The sequence below is a fragment of the Lithobates pipiens genome, unplaced genomic scaffold, assembly GCF_037356315.1.
Source record: "Lithobates pipiens isolate NorthernLeopardFrog02 unplaced genomic scaffold, aLitPip1_a1.2 Scaffold_27, whole genome shotgun sequence".
NCBI classification, from domain to species: domain Eukaryota; kingdom Metazoa; phylum Chordata; class Amphibia; order Anura; family Ranidae; genus Lithobates; species Lithobates pipiens.
In genome coordinates this window covers 17,251,033-17,271,933 of record NW_027507788.1, presented here as the reverse complement: position 1 = coordinate 17,271,933, position 20,901 = coordinate 17,251,033, and the positions used below count along the sequence as shown (strand labels likewise).

The 20,901-nt window shown below is 45.1% G+C and overlaps 1 protein-coding gene across 1 annotated transcript in view; it reads left to right on the top strand.

Annotated features, from left to right (window-relative positions):
• Positions 1-1,192: 1,192 nt before the first annotated feature.
• LOC143933596 (phospholipase A2 inhibitor and Ly6/PLAUR domain-containing protein-like) overlaps positions 1,193-20,901 on the top strand; it is a 28,294-nt gene continuing 8,585 nt past the window's right edge. The window contains exons 1-3 of the mRNA XM_077456543.1: positions 1,193-1,337; positions 9,962-10,075; positions 15,699-15,845. Of these exons, the coding sequence (XP_077312669.1) occupies positions 1,286-1,337; positions 9,962-10,075; positions 15,699-15,845 (313 nt within the window). The 5' untranslated portion in view covers positions 1,193-1,285. The remainder of the gene's footprint in view (positions 1,338-9,961; positions 10,076-15,698; positions 15,846-20,901) is intronic.

Genomic DNA, 20,901 nt, shown 5'->3' with positions numbered 1-20,901 from the left:
TCATGTATTTCCTTTTTTCCTGTATATTTTTAATTAACAAATTCTTGTTTTTGTTGTTCAAAAATAAAATATTTTTTTATACAATATATTTGATTTATGATGTTGCACCTTTAAAGTCTCTATCTACCAGTGCCCTAATGTACACGTTAAGCCCTTTTAAAACACATGCGATTTGTGAAGATTTTTTTTTTTTTTTTAAGGGAAGCAATTCCCATGAACAGAGAGATCAAATGTGTTCCTGTGGTGGTGGTTTACATCTATGCGATCCGCCCCCCCCCCCCCCGTACAGCGATTTGACAGCGTTTGTAAAAAGGAGTCCTGTGCGAGTTTGGAGCGATGCATTCAGAATTCACAGCTCATACAGTATCCTGAAAAGCGGAGGTGAATTGGATGCGTCTTCAGATTGGAATACGATTCTTTGGCTTTTTTGTTACAGCAAAACCAGAGAGTGCACATGGGAACCCCATTGGAGAAGGGGGGCCCAAAAGGTAACAGTGCAGCAAAATTGCTTTAAGAACTTAATCGCAATTTAAACCAAAATGCATGCCTGAATCGCACTTGAAAACTGAGTGATTTTACAATGCATATTTGTGAACCTAGGCTAACGTAAATCAAAAAATAAAATAAAAAATAATATAAAAAAAAAAAATGAATTGCTCAATCTTAAAGAGGAAGTAAACCCTGATGAGTTTACTTCCTCTTTCATTCCCAGCAAAGGCAAAGCATAATGGACTACTATGCACCGCATCGCATCGCATAGTAGTCCATTATGTGTCACTTACCTGACACAGGAGCCAGCGAAGTCGCCACTGTCCCCTGTAGTCCGCCGCATCCATCTTCTTGGTGGTGTCTGCCAGCTCCACCGCTGTCATTCGGCGAAGCCGCGATGACGTCACTCCCGCGCATGCGCACGGGAGTCGACATGCGCGGCAGCTCCATTCTTGGAAATGCCGCGCTCAGTGCACCTGCGCGCCGCTGTCTGCGGCGCATTCGCGCCGTAGACAGCGGTGCCTGTTTTCGGGCAAATATCTCCTAAACCATATAGGTTTAGGAGATATTTCTTGGACCTACAGGTAAGCCTTAATCTAGAGTGGTTTGTAAGGGTTTACAACCACTTTAACTTCTCCTAAATTTCAAACTTTTTAAAGCCTCCCACTTGTTATATACCTGTCACTCCCCATGTCACCTCCAGCTGGACATGCAGTATATATAAAGGGGAAGGTGGAAGCAAGAGCATTTCCCTTTTTTGCTTTTGGCTGTTGGTCACAAAGCCTCATCTTACTCAATGATGTGTCTTCTGGAATTATTTTTTATCCTTGCAGCCCTTGCAAACACAGGTAAGTGAAAGTGGAAATTATATATATATATATATATGTATATATATATATATATATATATTTATTTATATATATATATATATATATATATATATATATACATACATATATATATATACACACATATATATATATATATATATATATATATATATATATATACACACATATATATATATATATATATATATATATATACATATATATATATATATATATATATATACATATGCACATATATATATATATATATTTATATACACATACATATATATATATATATATATATATATATATATGTATATATACATACACTGTATATATAATATTTTTTTTGTAATTTATACATTTTATTTTGTTTTCTAACCTTGCGCTTTAGAAAAAAAATGTATTTAATTTTTTTTCATCTCACATGCTAATTCTAGCTTTCATTTTTCCTCAGAGGAGTTATTATCCCTTTCATGCCTAATGACGCATACACACGATTGGAAATTCGGCCAGCAAAAAAAACAATGATCGTAAAATGCAACCGTGTGTACGCTCCATCAGACTTTTGCTGGCTGAATTCCAGCCAGCAAAGGACTGAGAGCAGGTTCTCAATTTTTTTCAGTCGGAAAAAGTTCCAATCGGAAATTCCGATTGCCCGTAACAATTCTCGCACGTGCATGCTCGAAAACAATTCGGCGCTTGCTCGGAAGCATTGAACTTCATTTTCTCGGCTCGTCGTAGTGTTGTACGTCACCGCGTTCTTTGACGGTCCAAAGTTCAGTGAACTTTTGTGTGACCGCGTGTATGCAAGGCAAGCTTGAGCAGAATTCCGTCGGAAAAAAACCATCCAAGATTTTTCGGACGGAAATTCCGCTCGTGTGTACGTTGCGTTGAGCTATTTCTGAAGTTTGGTGTTTACAAGTTAAAATCTGTATTTTTTGCTAGAAAATTACTTAGAACCCCCAAACATTATTTATATATATATACAGATATAGATAGATAGATAGATAAAAAAAAAAATTTCAGCAGAGAATCTAAAGAATAAAATGCCGATTGTTGCAATATTTTATTTCACATGGTATTTGTGCATTGGTGTTTTAAACGCAACTTTTTGGGAAAACTTTCATGAATTAAAAAAAATGAAGTGGTAAAGTTATCCCAATTTTTTTATATAATGTGAAAGATGGTGTTACGCCGAGTAAATAGATACCAAACATGTCACGCTTTATAATTGCGCGCACTCGTGGAATGCCAACAAACTACGGTACCTAAAAATTTCCATGGGCGACACTTTAAAAATCTTTTACGCTTACCAGGTTAGAGTTACAGAGGAGGTCTAGTGCTAGAATTATTGCTCTCGCTCTGACGTTCACGGTGATACCTCACATGTGTGATTTGAACACCATTTACATATGCGGGCGCGACTTCCGTATGCTTTTTCTTTGCTGCGCGAGCTTGAGAGGACGGGGGTGCTTTAACTTTTTTTCTTTTCTTCTTTTTTTTTTTTTATATTATTAAATTGTGTTTAACCCTTTCCCGCCGAGCGTACGCAGATATGCGTACTCGGCTTCCGGGGGGTATACCGGGATGATGCCCGCACCTGCAGGCATCATCCCGGTACCGTTTTTTTCAGCAGGCGATTGGCTATCCAGGCATAACAACCGATGCGGCTAAAAGCTGCTCGGCAGTTATGCCGGAGGAGCGGGAGGGGACGCCCCCCCTTCCCGCCGCCTCCCGCCGCTGTTACCGGTGCTCCCGCTCGATCGGGAGCACCGATTCCTGTTGCGCTGCCTCCGGCTGCTGGGGAGGAACTGGAACGCAGCCGTAATCGGCTTCGTTCCAGTCTCCTCATAGTAAACATGGAAGCGACGTCATGACGTCACTTCCCGTTTACTCGTCTGCCAATGGCGCCGGTTTTAAAAAGATATACGGTATTCAGAATCTGCGTTTTCGGCGATCTGAATACATTGAAGTGTAAAGGAGGGGTGGGGAGTCTTTTAGACCCCCGATCCCTCCATAAAGAGTACCTGTCACCACCTATTACTGTCACAAGGGATGTTTACATTCCTTGTGACAGCAATAAAAGTGATCAATTTTTTTTTTTTTTTAAAACAATTTAGTCATTTTAAAATAAATAAAAAAAATAAATAAAAAAAAATTTTAAAGCGCCCGCCGTCCCCGCGAGCTCGCGAAGCAAAGAAAACGCATACGGAAGTCACGCCCGCGTATGTAAACGGTGTTCAAATCACACATGTGAGGTATCAACGCGATCGTCAGAGCGAGAGCAATAATTCTAGCACTAGACCTCCTCTGTAACGCTAATCTGGTAACTGTAAAAAAAATTTAAAGCGTCGCCTATTGAGATTTTTAGGTACCGTACTTTTTCATCAATCCACAAGTGCGCGCAATTATAAAGTGTGACATGTTTGGTATCTATTTACTCGACGTAACATTATCTTTCACATTACGCAAAAAAATTGGGCTAATTTTACTGTTTTGTTTTTTTTAAATTCATGAAAGTGTCCCTTTTCCCAAAAAGTTGCGTTTAAAACACCGCTGCGCAAATACCGTGTGACATAAAATATTGCAACAATCGCCGTTTTATTCTCTAGAGTCTCTGCTAAAAAAATATATATAATGTTTGAGGGTTCCAAGTAATTTTCTAGCAAAAAATATGGATTTTAACTTGTAAACACCAAATTCCAAAAATAGGCTTAGTCATGAAAGGGTTTAAAAAAAAGATCACTTTTATTGCTGTCACAAGGAATATAAACATCCCTTGTGGCAGTAATAGGTGGTGACAGTGACAGGTACTCCTAAAAGATCTCCGATCCCTCCTTTGCACTTCAAAGTATTCAGATCACCGAAAACGGCAATTCATACTGTATATTTCTTTAAATCCGGCGCCATTGGCAACCAAGTAACCCGGGAAGTGACGTTGTGACGTCGTGACATTGTGACGTTGTGACGTTGCTTCCGTGTTTACATTTAGGAGACTGTAACTGTGGCTTCGTTCTAGCCTGTGCATAGACGCTGGAAGTGAAGGATCACGTATCGGGTCTCCCGGTGGGACAGGGAGGCCCGGTAAGAGCGGCGGAAGGGGGGATGTCCCCTCCCGCTCCTCCGGGATAACAATCGAGCAGTTTTTAGCCGCATTGGTTGTTATCCATGGAAAACCGATCGCCTTGCTTTTTTATCATTTTTTTTTAATAAATAGAATTACGCTATGTATTTCTACTATTTCTTTCATATATCCCAAGCATAACTCTGAGGAGGAAGGTTCCTATACATCTCCAGACTTTATCTATGTGAGCAGGCATTATCCTGCCAAAGCGTTATATAATCACGATTGGCTTTAATGTCATCAGATCATTTTAATTGATCGATTTGTACATTATATGTATGCATGCTTATTTATGTTCATATTTGAGTATTTCATTTTACGCGCCTTAACGGCGTATTAAAATGCCCACCTAATTTTTTTTCCCACCTCCCTGATATGTTCTCGATGCACCACAAACTCACTGCAAACACGTACAGATGAATTTATGGCACATTACAATAGACTGAGATGCTTAGGCCCCATTCACACCTGAGTAGCATTTATAGGCAGAAAATCGCGCAATTTTACTGCGTTTTTGCCACCATTTTTGCCGCCTTTTTTTTTTTTTGCCATGATTTTGCCACATTTTTGCAGTGATTTTCTACATGTCAAAAGGTCACCAATGTACAAAGCAGAAAAAACAAAAAACGCCCCAAATCTGCCTGGAAAAAAAGTTCCAGAACTTGTTTGAGCTTCAGGCATTTAGGAGCTTCTGGCTTCAGGCTTTTTGGAGAGGAGATGTGAACCATTTCCATAGAGAATAATTGATTCTTTTTTTTCCCCTTCAGCGTATTGTAACTTCAGGCTTCAGGTGTGATTTGACATGCTATTTGAGATGTCAAATCGGCAGGCATTTGCCGGAAATTGACGGCAATGGCATCGTCCTAATCGGTATGATGCCACACTTGCGGCGCTGCGCCGATTTCAAAAAGTAGTTTCTGTACTACTTTTTGCGATTTCAGAAACCTGCACAGATGTCTCTGTAACCGCGTCCGAAATCGGGACTGACAAGCGGGAGTGAAATCGGCTTCATTCCCGCAGCCCAGTGTAAACCTGGGCTCAAGTTACAAAACTCTCAGGTGTGAATGGTGATCTTTTGACCTGTACAAAATCACAGTAAAATCACAGCAAAAACACAGTAAAATCATGCGACTTTCTACCTAAAAACGCTACGCAGAGTTGTGAATGGGGTCTATTCCTTCCAAACTCCACATGACAGCCAAATGGCTTGTTGCTGCACTTTATTTTTGATCAGCCCGGGAAAGGGAGAGGAGAAGAAGAGGAGAGCCGGCCAGAACACACATAGATGGGAATTCCACCGTCAAACAAAGTCCTGCCTCTTGGACCGGCTCCCATGATGGGGGGGAACACTGGTCCAATGCTAGGAAATTGAAGTAGTGTGACGTCTATCATAGGAGCCGGTCCAGATGGTGGGACATTGTTTGACAGCAGAGTTCCCCTCTCTGTGTGATCTGGCCGGCTCCCCCTCGTCCTCTCCTCTCCCTTCCCCTGGCCGATCGCTGGGAAGAGAATTGGCTCCCATGAGGCTTCATTGATGGGCACTGATAGGCTGTGCTGACGGGCACTGATAGGCTGCATCGCTGGGCACTGATGAAGCTGCATTGATGGGCACTGATGGGCTGCACCGATGATGGGCTGCACCGATGGGCAATGGTAGGCTGCATTGATGGGCACTGATGAGGCTGCACTAATGGACACAGATGAGGCTGCATTGATGGTGATACCATTGATCTTTTTAGCTATCTGTAAGGGTGTAATTCTTACCAAGGACCACAAGTGTAAGGAGCATTGTTACCATTGACCATCACACTAATGTATCATGAGTTGTAGATATAGTCATTATTGAAAGGGGTTCCCTGAAACCGTAAAGTAATTTAAAGAGTTCAACTGTGTTGAAAAGGTTGAGAAAGGCTACTTTAGGGTATTAGATACAACATGACAAGCCACTGTGCTGGATGGTAATCTCATGTTATGGGTATTCGCAGGCACAGCTGACTTTTGTTTTTCAAGAGACTATGCATTGGACAGTATGGAAAAATGTATCCAGTTCAGGGCAGGCATGTACTGGCCATAGGGACTATAGGGAGTTTTCTGGTGGGCCGATGGCTCAGTGGGCCAGTTTCAGTGACAGCCAGTGGCATTGCTGGGGTGGACTTTTGGGGCTATAGCCTCGAATCTGGGGCCCATAGCCCAGAGTGACTCCAGGAGTCCCCAACCGCAGGGTCCCGGCCCACTACTTGCCCTCTTTCTGGTGACCCTGATGTAAGGAGGGGCTCTCTGGGGACCCTGATGTAAGTCGGATGATCTCTAGGGACTCTGATGTAAGAGGGGCTCTCTGGGGACCCTGATGTAAGGGGAAGGCTATATGGGGACCCTGATGTAAAGGGAGGCTCTCTGGGGACCCTGATGTAAGTAGGGGCTCTCTGGGGACCCTGATGTAAGGGGGGCTCTCTAGGGTTTTTTTTTTTGTCCAATAGCCTACAGTTTATATACTGTTTTTTGCGTGTTTGAAAAATTAAAGTGGGCCTGTCTGCATGAAGTCCAGGGCCAAATTTTTGTCCCAGTCCAGCCCTGGTTTAGGGGGAGACTGACAACTCATGGGGCCCCTGGGCAATAGGAGATTATGGGGCCCCCAGGCAATCAGAGATTATGGGGCCCCCAGGCAATCAGAGATTATGGGGCCACACAGTATACACACACAGTATACAATCACACAGTATACACAGACATGTACACACAGTATACACAGACATGTTTCTAGTATTGCCTGAGAAGGTACTGGAGAGGTGGGGCAGCTATAATCTCAGGATTTTTAGACCAAAAGGATGTTGGTAAGGGACATTTCAGAGACAGATGTAAAAAAAAACACAGATTTTTACATACTGTCCCTGGTTTTACTGAGGCTGGCAACCCAGATGGGGCCCCCTAGTGGCCGAGTGGCCAAATGGTCAGTCCGCCCCTGGTCCGGTTGTTGTTTATTTCATTAATTTAATGGCTCTGGAGGTGCTAACTCTTTCCTCTTCTGCTCTCCTCCTTGGTCAAACATTTTGCTTAAAGGCCTTCAAACTATGCCGGAAATTTAGGGCCAGCTGCTGATATATGGGCAGATATTGAGGAATGATCCAGATTGCTTATCATTTTTTTTTTATCCTGAGGCAGGTTAAAAAATAAAAGGCAGTTCAAGCTGTAATGCCCACTATGAGATGTCCTCTGTCTTCTGGATTGAAAGATGTTCGGTGCAATAGAACTAAAGCCCCACACACACTATCAGATTTTCTGCTGACTTTTTCCTTCAGATTTACCAAAACCATGTAGTAGAAGGGCCTGCCTGATTGCATACAAATTGAAATTCATAAGGTTTGACTTCATAATATATGGTTTTGGTAAATCTGAAGGAAAAACTCAGCAGAAAAACTGATAGTGTGTATGGGGCTTTAGAAGATTGGAGACATACAATGAATGCAGGAAGTTGTATGCCTGTCCTCAAAGGGGTAGTCACCATGGCACCATTCATTCCTAATGTACCTATTATGTCAACTCTACTCTCTGCATCAGCAGAGATCTACCCTAGGCTAAAGAAGAGGCAAGAGGACCCAGTGTGTCACATGAGTGGCCAAAAGACATCCGAAAAGGTAAGTATAAAAGAAAATAAAGCAAAATATGCATCCTAGGTTGCCTCCAGGTGAGGAAAGAAGTGATACGGGGCTTGGTCTGGAGTTGCACTCAACTCATACAAATGTGCATGTTTATGGGATGGAGCCAGCAAAAGAATGAGAGATAATAGCAATCTTTTTTTTTTTTTTTAACCCAGCACTAAGGATGAGGGAACTTAAACATTTGAGTCATGACTGTCCAAATTGGTAAAAACTTGCAAGCCCCTAAAATGTGAGATTTCTGAACCATGTAACTAAATTTCCATTGAAGTCAGTGGGAAATCTGAACCAATTTTAACAAATGTGTATTACAAAGCAGCAAATCCTACAAAATTGTGCATATTGGTTTGGAAAGATTTTCCTAGCCCCTGCTTGATGAGATAATGGGGCAAAAAAAAAAAATGAAAAACTGGGAACATCTGAAAAAAAAATAAAGCAGCAAATCCTAGCAGAAGTGGAAACACAAAAAAATTCTATCAGGTATACTAAGATAGAAGAGTGGGACCTGGTGGCACTGGTAGTCAAGCTAAGGATGCTCAGGGAACAGCAAAAGCAGCCTGGACCATTCAGCCATCCAAGTATATAGATACATTAAAATACAATAGGCAGCAGGGCAGGCCTTCAAGTATACAACAAACATTCAATAGTGCAACCAGACACAGTATAGCAGCCAGGAATTCAAACATTATCACTCCCAAAGAGAGTGAAAACCAGATAAACAGTAATGGGGAACCACCCCGTCTGGAGCCCAATAGAAGAGGCTGACTACAGGAGAGACCAGAGGTCCCCCCCCCCGACACCCCAAAAGGGATCATGCTGTGTCAGAGGAGGGGTATAGTCCTTCCGACCCCCCCATCCCCCAAAATGAGGGCATCTGAAGGGTTGCAGGAGAGGAGCTCCCCAGAATGCGTTATGTCTGCATTTTGGTCATGTTAATTATCTGCCTATCAGGCAATCTGGGCAGACATTTTAAAAAACAATTTTCTTTATTGCCTGACATCAGATCTTTATATTAAAGTGTCTGTAAACCTCAGACATAAAATATGAACAGGGCATATACCTCTATAGTGTGTACTATGTATGTGTACTTGTCTCTATTAAGAGCATTAAGTGTCATTTCTGAGTTGCATTGTGTCTCTACTATCAGCCATGGGCGTCACCAGGGTGGGGCCTGAGGGGACCAGGACCCCACCAATTTTACAGTGTGCCCCCCATGTGCCCCCCAAGTTAAGCACTGTCTGTAATAAATGAATGTCCTCCGGCCGGTGCCGCGACTAAACATCTGAGTGTCCGCCCGGCGCTCGCTTGAATGACTCACTATGACTGTAAATGAGTCCGTCTGAGCATGAGTCATTTCTGACAGATTTTCCTGAAAGCAAGAGACAAAAAGGTCATGGGAAGGGAGCACCAGCACACAGCTTGTGATTGACAGCCTAAGCTCTGTTCCTGTGTGCTGTGTACTGGGGAGGGGGGGTGTGTCCCTTCACTCCAATCAGCTCTCAGAGCTCTCCTCACTGAACTCTACAGTATGTAATTTCAGCTCTCTGCTCACTGTTTTCTGAACTCTCAGACAAGCTTTGAAAATGTTGGACTTTGAATGGATGTAGAGAAGAGAAGACTGCAGACAAACATGTACAACTTATGTAGGAAATATTTTTTATTTCATTTTTTTTTTTGTATCATCTGAGGCCAGTCTCTTCACTGGATATTCTGTGCATAAATGTTTACGACCACCTTAAAACTTTCTCTGGAAAATGACAGCTGGGGATGGAAAGTCTAAATCTGTTTAGTTGCTGTAGAGCAATAGCAATAGTATTTAATATAATTATGACCAAATGACATATTTTCTCTCTATATAGGTCTCTCACTGTCTTGCATGCAGTGCTCAAGTACAACAACCTCATGTACAGGCTCCAGTGTCACCTGCTCTTCTGGCAATAAGTGTGGCGTTATATACACAACAACCACAGCAGGTAAGTTCCACTTTCAAAAATCAGGTTATCTCACAGATAAGTTCTAGTGTTAAATGTGTGCACAACATTATGGACTCGTGAGTTTTGGTGAGCGACTATCTTTGGATATTTGGTGTTTATCTCACAGGTACTGATCAGTGAAGCCATCTGAAATTGCTGAAAAGGAGATCCACTGATCCAACAGGCAATGTGACCCAGCACATGGCCTTACGGATGCCCTTATCATCTTGGGTGTACCCTTTTAATGTTAGTCTCACCGTTGCACATTAATACCCTACGACCAACAATGATTTTCCTACTTTACTCTAGTCCTTCAACCGGTACTTTTGATCTGGCCAGTTCTTTTGTTTCCTTATTAAACTTATAGTTCAGATGTTTAGAAAATTTTTTTTACAGTTCCATGTCCCAATGCTTCCATCCAGTATGTTTACTCATTGAAAACGCCGCACCTTCAACTATAAGCCCTTGTACACACGGTCGGAGATTCCGACAACCTAATCTGTCGGATTTTGTCCGTCGGATTTTGTCCGAAACTGTTGCATACACGCGGTCGGACGAACTTGTTGGAAAATCCAACGTTATTTTGTTATGACGGGGGCTACGTTCAGGCTAGTAGCCAATAGCTTTGGTGCAGGAATTTGATCTGAGCATGCGTGGCACTTTGTCCGATCGGAATTCTCTACACATGATCGGAGTATGTCTGATCAGAGCATTTTGTCGAAAAATTTTACCAACAAGTTGGAAAACTTGGTCCGTCGGATACTCCGACGGAAACAGTCCGATGTAGACCACACACAGTCGGAATAACTGACAAAACGGTCCGATCGGACACATTCCGTCGGAATCTCCGACCGTGTGTACAAGGGCTTAGACTTGAGCAGTTTTCTTTTTTGGTCTCTTCTGTACATTTATTTCCTATGTACAACCTCTTTAAACTTAAATAAAAATTATTGGAATTAAAAGCATGCTTGACTAATAACCAGTGGCTGCTGGTGTTTTTTCTTTTTTTTTGTGAGGGTGGCAAACTAACACCCACCCCCCCCCCCCCACTCGCTGTTGATCGAGTCACCCCGGACGATGGGCGGGGGACAGCGGCTCCTTCTCCTCTGCATCACGGCGGCATCCGCTGTGTGTCTCCTGCTAGGCATCCAATAGGAACACCTGTCCTTTCTCACAACCTGCTTCCTGATTGGCCCGGAAGGAGGATCAGTATGACAAAAGCGAATATTCATTCACTATTGTCACACAACTGGGCGGGCTCAGGGTACAGTACTCTGCGCCCCGAGCCCACCCTTTTTTGAAGCCTGTTAAAGCGTCCATTGGAATTCATGCGTCCGGCACCCTGCATGTAGATTAGGGGGGACTCATGGATAAGGGGGCCCCCAATGGATGGGTCACCACTGCTAATAACCCACTCAATTGGTGACTCCCCAGAAGAAGGCGATTATTTAATGGAATGCCATCACTTTGCCATGAATCCAGGGTCAGGCTAACCATTCATTCAATGACTTAAAACCTGACTCTACTGTACTGTCTAGGGTCATTCCCTTGTGAATAAAAAAAAATAAAAAAGTAATCTTACACCCAGATTTGCAGGATATTTGCTTAGGTTAGGGTGACAACATAACATTATGTGGGATTCTCTTCTCATAGGTTTTGGGATCCTCCGTGGCAAAGCTTAGTGAATTAGTGGAAAGCAACGTGTAAGGTGGTTAATTTGTATGCTTAGTTCCAAAGGTTTTATTCTTTATAAGTTTAATTTGGCCTTTTCTATTTGGGTGGGAGGTGCAACTTCAGCTTCATAGCAGAACCAAAGCCTATTATCCTTTACAGCCAAAGATGGCCGATTTAACAGTTCCCCACAACAGCCTGTTTCACAGGGGCTTCATCTTGTATAAGAGCAGTATGAACAGCAAGCTTTGACAAAACATTTGCAGAGCTTTCAGCAAGTTTTGTTGAAGCTTTTAGCTTCATGCACACGAGACGCCGGTGCAAACTCTGCTGGACACATGTTTTTAAAAGCCGAAACCGGCGATTTTTAGCGTCTAGTGCGTTTTACCGCATTTGTGTCTAGAAGCGTTTAGTTAAGCTAACATCATAGACCCTCCCCAAGCTCAAAAAAAACAGTATTATTAACTATTTCAGCCATTTTGTGAGACCAGAGTGAGTAGCAGCAGCTGAGAGAGCAGCAGTGTACTTGTATTTAGCGTGCCATTTGCCACGTTACGTGCCACAAGTTGTGGATTGTCCACTTGCCACGTGACTTGCCACATCACCTGCCACAAGTTGTGGATTGTCCACTTGCCATGTCACGTGTTACGTCACCTGCCACATCACTTTTCACGTCACCTGCCACGTCACTTGCCACGTCACCTGCCACAAGTTGTGGATTGTCCACTTGCCATGTCACTTGCCACGTCACCTGCCACAAGTTGTGGATTGTCCACTTGCCATGTCACTTGCCACGTCACCTGCCACAAGTTGTGGATTGTCCACTTGCCACGTCACTTGCCACGTCACCTGCCACGTCACTTGCCACAAGTTGTGGATTGTCCACTTGCCACGTCACTTGCCACGTCACCTGCCACAAGTTGTGGATTGTCCACTTTCCACGTCACTTGCCACTTCACCTGCCATGTCACTTGCCGCGTCACTTGTCACGTCACCTGCCATGTCACCTGCCATGTCACCTGCCACAAGTTGTTGATTGTTCACTTAGAACTGTCCCTGCACAAAGTGTCATTTCTGCAGGAAAAAAAGTCATTTAAAATCACTCGCGGCGATAATAAATTGTCGGCTCCCCGTAATACAGAGAACAGTCATTGAAATTCATTGATAAAAAAAGTGTGGGGTTCCCCCAAATTCAATTACCGGGCCCTTCAGGTCTGGTATGGATATTAAGGGGAACCCCGTGTCAGAATTTTTAAAAAAATGACGTGGGGTTCCCCCTAAATATCCATATCAGACCTGATTTTAAGGGGAACTCCACACCAAATAAAAAAAAAAAATGTCATGGAGCTCCCCCTAAAAATCCATACCAGACCCTTTATCCGAGAATGCAACCTGGCAGGCCACAGGAAAAGAGCACGGGAAACATGCGCCCCTTTACAGGCATACTATAGACACCCCCCAGGTATAAAATTTAAAGGAATATTACACTTTTATTGTTTCACTTTAAAGAGGAAGTAAACCCTGATGGGTTTACTTCCTCTTTCATTCCCAGCAAAGGCAAAGCATAATGGACTACTATGCATCGCATAGTAGCCCATTATTTGTCACTTACCTGACACAGGAGCCAGCGAAGTCGCCGCTGTCCCCTGTAGTCCGCCGCATCCATCTTGCTGGTGGCGTCTCGCAGCTTCGCCGCTGTCATTCGGCGAAGCCGCGATGACGTCACTCCCGCGCATGCGCACGGGAGTCGACACGTGCGGCAGCTCCATTTTTGGAAATGCCGCGCTCAGTGCGCCTGCGCGCCGATGTCTACGGCGCATGCGCCGTAGACAGCGGTGCCCGTTTTCGGGCAAATATCTCCTAAACCATATAGGTTTAGGAGATATTGCTTGGACCTACAGGTAAGCCTTAATCTAGGCTTACCTGTAGGTCAAAGTGGTTTGTAAGGGTTTACAACCCCTTTAAGCATTATTAAAATCACTGCTCCTGAAAAAAAAAACTGAAGTTTTTAAAACTTTTTTTTTGGATTGATCAATGTCCCCTGGGGCAGGACCGGAGTCCTCAAACGCTTTTTAGGACAGTAACTTGCATATTAGCCTTTAAATTTAGCACTTTAGATTTTGAACGTTCGAGTCCCATAGACTATAATAGGGTTCTAAAGTTCACACGAAGTTTAGGTCTGTTTGCAGGTTCTGGTGCGAACCGAACCGAACCGGGGGGGGGGGGGTGTTTGGCTCATCCTTACTTGTTATACTCACTGTGGAACCTAATCCTCTGCATTGTGTAAAAAGGCTGTTTGATCCTGTCTTCTCTGGTCATGAATTCTCATCATTTCCTAGAGATTTCCTCTTTGTTCTTGTTGTGTCTCCAGGACTAAAGTGAAGGGAAATTTCCCCAGGGAGACACAGACAACAACAAAAAATCCAATAGGGCTTTTAACCCTTCTCTAGCTGAACTATAAAAAAAAAAAGACTACAGGCGGCCCCCGGGTTACAAACAAGGTAGGTTTGATCTTAAAGCGGGAGTCCGCCGGGACTCCGCGTTTTTTTTTTTTTTTTAAAGCCAGCAGCTACAAATACTGCAGCTGCTGACTTTTAAAATAGTGACACTTACCTGTCCAGCGCGCCCGCGATGTCGGCACCCGAAGCCAATCTTTAGATCGTCACTCGGGTGCTGCCGCCGCCATCTTGGGTATGGGAATCAGGAAATGGAGCCTTTCGGCTTCATTTCCCGGTTCCCTACTGCGCATGCGCGAGCTGCGCTGCGCCATAAGGATGGTCTCCGCTGTCTCTGGGATCTGTGTGTTTCCCAGCAGGCAGCGGGGCACTTGCGGAAGGGGGCGGGCACTTGCGGAAAGGGGCGTAATCTACGCCCCTTTCCGCAGAGAGCTATCCCGGAAGTGGGTGCAGTTACCTGGATTATCCAGGTAACTGCACCCCCCTCCCCCCTGAAAGGTGCCAATTGTGGCGCCGGAGGGGGGGAGGATTCCGATGAGCGGAAGGTCCATTTTAGGGTGGACCTCCACTTTAAGTTGAATCTGTTTGTATGTCGGAACATTTTTTAGGTGTAGCTCCAGCCAAAGAAACTATTTTTAAGCTTTCTGGATAACATAGGGCAGGGTTAACACCCCTGTAATGTTTGTTTTGCTGTCTGTGCCCCTGTTCAGAAGATTCCACCTCACTTTCTGTTCCAATGACAATTGGATTTTGAAAATTTTGGGTTGTTGCGGAAACAAGGATTGGTGATAAAGTATCAGTGTGGGTACCTGTCTTCCCATTACAACTTTTAGCCCTTGTACACACGGTCGGACATTCTGACGGATGTTGTTGGATAATCCGACCGTGTGTGGGCTTCATTGGACTTTTTCCGTCGGAATGTCCGACCAACAAAGTTTGAGAGCTGGATATAAAAAATTTCCGACAACATGATCCGATTGGACTTTGTCTGATTGTTTGTAGAGAATTCCAATTGGACAAAGTGCCACGCATGCTCAGATTAAATTGGCTACTAGCCTGAACGTAGTCCCGTCGTAACGAAATAACGTCATCACGTTACGGAAGATCGGATTTTCCGACAACTTTGTCCGACCGTGTGTATGCAACACTAGTTTCGGACAAAATCCGTCGGAAAAAATCAGATGGATTTTGTTGTCGGAATGTCCGACCGTGTGTACAAGGGCTTACAGGAGTAAATTTCCCTACCTAGGGGTAGATTTCCTCTCACTTCCTGTTGCCTCCCTCCGTTTGTAAGTAGGAGTCGTTTGTAAGTCGGATGTTTCTAACTAGGGGACTGCCTGTATATATATAACTTATACATATAACTTTTAATCTCAGACTTTCTTTCTTTCTGAATAAATACAGTAAGTACCAAATTCTCTCATCTGCAACAGTGCTTAATGCCCAGCATTGAAACGAATGGTTTCAAAAAAATTATAAACTTTATTTACTTGTAGGTAGCTCTACCACCAGCAGCTATGCAATGTCATGTTTATCCTCAGACCAATGTAGTCTAAGCGGAAGTCTTACCACAAATGACATGAGACTAAAGACAGCTGCATCGTGTTGCTCAACTGATAACTGCATCCCATCTTTACCTTCCTGTAAGTAACATTTTTTATTTTATTTGCATTTTACTGTTAATTTACAGGTAGAACGTTTGTTTAAAATGGTTCATTTGTAAACTGCTAAACAAAGCACAGGCAACCTGCTGGTGGCACTTTCTGACACTCAGCAGCATTTGTAACTGATCCCCTGGGCAACTTTTTAGCAGTTTACTATTGAGCCTAGAGCAGAAGTCATCAAACTGAGACTTGGGAGGTAGATGTGGCCCTTTGCTTGCCTTTATCTGGCCCTTGGGGCACTATTCCACCAACTGACACCAATATTGGGAATGGGGCACTATTCCTCCCATTGAAACCAATGATGGGGCACTGATGCCAGGGCATTATCAGTCCCCACTGGACACAGCCTTGCCCCCCTCCCATCCTCGCAAAGCCTGAAGGACAGTAAACATGCCCCTTGCTTAGGAGGTTTGGAGACGCCTGCCCTAGAAAAACAAAACATTTTATTGTTTCTACTGGTGATTTATTCATTACCCATTCTATAGTCATAACATTTCTGCAAAGCTTTTATCAATGGAGAAATCATAAACAATACTCGACTCAATTATTGCCTTCATCACAGCAGGATACTTATTTTTTAGTCTAGAGATCACTTAATTTTTCACTTTATTTTCAAACTCCAAAAGCAACAAAAAGAGAAAGTGGGGGGGCGTGGCCGGAAGTCGAGGAGGACGGTCGCATCCGAGGATAGCTCCGCGGTTACCTCGCTCCATCTGCCGCCATCTGCGCTCTGGACTTCTCCGAACGGCTCCTAACCTGCCCATCCTTGTTGCTGGAGTTGCCCGCTATCAGCTGCGGGCTTTTTGGCTCAGCCTCGACACACCTGCGGGCTCCGGTTCGAATGGAGACCGCTGACATTGCAGGAGGCCCATCGCCGCCATCTTGCGGCCTACCTCCGCTCCGGGGCTCCCGGACACCGCTGTAGCGTCCATCGGCTGGCCGTTCACCCATCGCACACACCGGCGGACGTCCCCGCCTGGGGCCAGGAGACTGAGGTCGGTGGGCGGCGGGCGGATCGGTGATCGAGGCCTGGGGACCCGGGGTGTTCGCTGGCGGCCATCTTGGTACACCCTGGGCCGGCCGCAGCACTCCTTCCCCGGATCTGGAGCCTGGATCTACCCTCCGCAGTACCATCCTGCCCAGGACCACAACCACAGATGCAGGGCAGCATCCCCGGTTGTCGCTGGAGCAGCCAGAACTCTTCCCGCAGTAGCCCATCGCCACGAGGCTCGGATTGACGACAGGCGCCATCTTGGGGCCCTCAGCTGGTCTCCCGACGCCGCTTCTCACCACCTTTTGTGCAGCATCACAGGAGATCACCTCCCGAACTTGAGGTGGGCGGAAGTGAGTACAGCACTGCCCCCCCCCCTGTTGTCAACTGTTGCCTGGCATTCTGACCCCCACTGGGACATTCATCGTGAGGAGTGCTCCCCTCCACCTTGCACATCGGGTCCTGTAGCATTTACAATTCGGGACTAATCTGTGGGACAACACATCCCAGCAAGCCCACGGATAGACAACCAGCAGCCCTCTTGCTACACCTACCTCAACTCACCCCCCTCCACTGAGGCCGCATACGCGGCTAGGTACAGGATGGACGTTTGAGTTTCCAGATTAGCTCCGTTCGGGACTTCAGCTTATCCCCGAGGGTCATTAACCCCACGATTCGCCCCCTTTTCTTACATCACCTCTTAACCCGCAGAACCTTGGTGCATGCCGGCGAAGAAAAAAAAAGCACGGAGCATCGCTCAAAAGACCCTCACACAGTATCTTCTCCGTTCCCAGGAACAATCTAGCATGGAGTGTGAGGGGGCAATTGGAGGGGGTCTCTCCCCGGGTCCCGCCACCTCTCCACGTTCACCGGGTCCATCCTCACTTACTCCATCGTCGAATAATGCGTGCCCTAGCGCCCTCTTTAAAGCAGACCTAGAGGACAGTCTGGAATCCATGTACAACAGATTGGCATCCAAATTCCAATCGGAACTACAAAAGACTTCACATGCACTTTCACAAGAAATCTCTGCCCCGGGCGCGAGGACGGAGAGATTAGAGACTAAGCATGATGAGTTGGCGATAGCTCATAATGACCTTAGCAGAGAACATGAAGCACTGTCCTCTATGGTCCAGCTACTACAGACTCAGATAGAAGACCTTGATAACAGAAACAGGTGCAATAATCTGCGCATCCGTGGAATTCCTGAGTCCGAATCTGAGCTCATCCCGGTGGTGATTAGGCTGTTTAAATCCTTGCTCCCTGACCATGAGGCCAACATGTTCAAACGTGATTGTATTCATAGGGCTCTTCGTCCCAAACCCCCGGAGGACAAGCCACCCAGGGATGTCATCCTTTGCATGAAAGATTTTCTGCTCAAGGAGGAAATATTGAGAGCAGCCCGCAACAAACAGAGGATAACCCTTGACGACAACTTAATCCAGATTTTTCCAGATATTGCACCGGCGACTTTGGAGAGGAGGAGAAACCTGAAGGAGATAACCACTGTCTTGCAATCGGCCCGTATCAGATACCGGTGGGGATTCCCGTTTCGTCTGGTGATTCCTCATAATGGCACGACGTACTCCGCCACCTCTGTCCTGGAAGGTCAGGAAATCCTGGTAAAACTTGGCTTATTGGAGGCCTCTGTGATTCGCAGACTGCCCTCCACTCCCAGAGCTACACCTATATGGCAAACACCCCCTACCAGGAGGGACAGACGTAGGATCCGGTATGGTGTTGGGGACCGGGTGGAGGATAGCCCTCGCTGATGGTACCTTAATCCGACTCACCTTGAGGTTCTGACTGCGGTTAGCTTTGACTCCCAGAGGACGTACACACTATGCTTTTGTTTGCTGTTTCAAGGGTAGAATTTTTTATGTTTTTTCATTTTCCTCTTTTTTCCCTCTCTCCCTACCCCTCCATTTTTTTCGGGGGGTGGGGAGAGAGGGAGGAGGAGCATATGTTTTTCACGGTCTTCTACCCGGTCCTCTGGAATTTTACAAGTCCCTAGGAGCTGTATTATGGCCCCCCTTTCCAGTGGTTGGTTGCTTCTCTGGTGGGTGCACCCTACCATTGCGCAACCCTACTGGCCTCGAGACCTAGTAGTCTCTGTATCCGACTTTTCCTTCGGTGTGGGTACTCTCTCCCACACGCTACCACATTTAGCATTAATGTTGTTTCTCAGACCTATGTTAGAGGCTGGGATTGTTTTTTCAAATGTTAATTTTCTTTCTCTATGTTTTTTGGTTTTCTCCTCTATGGGTCGATCATTTTTCAAGTCCTATGATCCTTCTACAGCATATGTTTCTTTTATACTCAGGTTCTGTGATCTCATTTCACTCTTGGCGTTACTGTATTGTACCTTATTTCTGAGGAGTCTAGGAGACGCTGTGGGGGTTCCCCTGATACTCTTGGACTTGATGGACGAGTGTTCCTTGGTGACTTCCCCCTCCCCCCCCTCCACCAGATCTGATCCCCCAATTATCTATGTTTTTTCTCATACACCATGGCAATAACATGTATCTCACATAACGTTAAAGAATTTAACTCCCCTTCCAAACGGCGCAAAGCCTTTACCTTTTATAAACAACTTGGAGCTAAAATCCTTCTTCTCCAAGAAACACATTTCTCCTGCTCCTCCCATCCCAAATTTTTCAATAAAGATTTCCCTCAAGCCTTTTACTCGCTCCACTCGTCCAAGACCAGGGGTGCCGCCATACTCCTCCACTCTTCCCTCCCGATGGAGGTTAAGCAAATATTTAGGGACCCTGAAAGTCGTTATATGATTGTGAAGGGGATTGTCCACAACAGGGAACTTACCATTGCCAGTATTTACGCACCCAGTGAAGGCTCAGCAGCCTTTTTTGGGTTATTTTTTGAGAAATTGGCACAACACCACTCCCCTCATATGATCATAGGTGGCGATTTTAACTCAGTAGCCAACACCACTCTAGACCGCTCGTCGACTACGGTCGCTTCTAGAGCATTCCCGAAATCTCTCACTGGAGGCCTTCGGGATCTGCAACTCACTGACACTTGGAGGGCGCATAACGTAGGCTGCAGAGAGTACACCTTTTTCTCCCACCCTCATAACAGTTATGCGAGATTAGACTACATATACACCTCCCCAATCATACTTGCTAACTCTTTAGCGGCCTCCATCCACCCCTGTGTATGGTCAGACCATCAGGTTACCTCCTTCTCTACAGGATTTATTAGGCTCGCCCCCACGCCCCATTCTTGGAGATTGAATGAGTCCATTCTCTCTGACGCAGCGGTGGATTCCCAAGTGGCTCAGTCTCTGGAAGAATGTTTTTCCCTGAATGCTCGCCCAGATATGCAGCCCTCACTTCTCTGGATGGCGCATAAAGCTGTCATCAGAGGGAAACTTATCAGTATTTCTGCTGCCCGTAACAAATCCAACAGACTCAGAATGGTGGAGTTAACCAATGAACTAGATCAATTATATAAAAATTCATCTTTGTTACACTTGGACTCTACCAGGCGTTCCATTGAACAGAAACGCCTGGAACTAGACTCCTTGTTGTCATCCAAGGTAGAAAAGACGCTACGTTGGACCAAGGCCCGCTGTTTATTATTCAATAACTCAGCATCGACTATGTTTGCTAGGAGATTGTCTAACTCAATTCGCCCTCCTCATTTATACCGGCTGTCTAATAGAGACGGTTTTGTGTCTTCACATCCCAAGGAGGTTCTCAAAATCTTTGAGCAATTCTATACCAAGCTCTTAGAGCCCCCCCACACTCTCCCCTCCCCTGAAGACCTGTCGTGGCTACATGACATCCCCCTCCCGACACTTTCCACCTCACAACTTGAAGTACTCAATGCCCCTATCACAGTCCTGGAACTCTTAGGGGTCCTCAAGTCACTGAAAATGGGTTCTGCCCCGGGCCCGGATGGCTTTTCGGCTCTTTATTACAAAAAATACTCCATGATCTTGGCCCCTAGAATGGTACACCTTTTCAACTCAATTTTGCTTGGCAATAGCTTCCCAGAGGAAATGTTGTTAGCTAACATGTC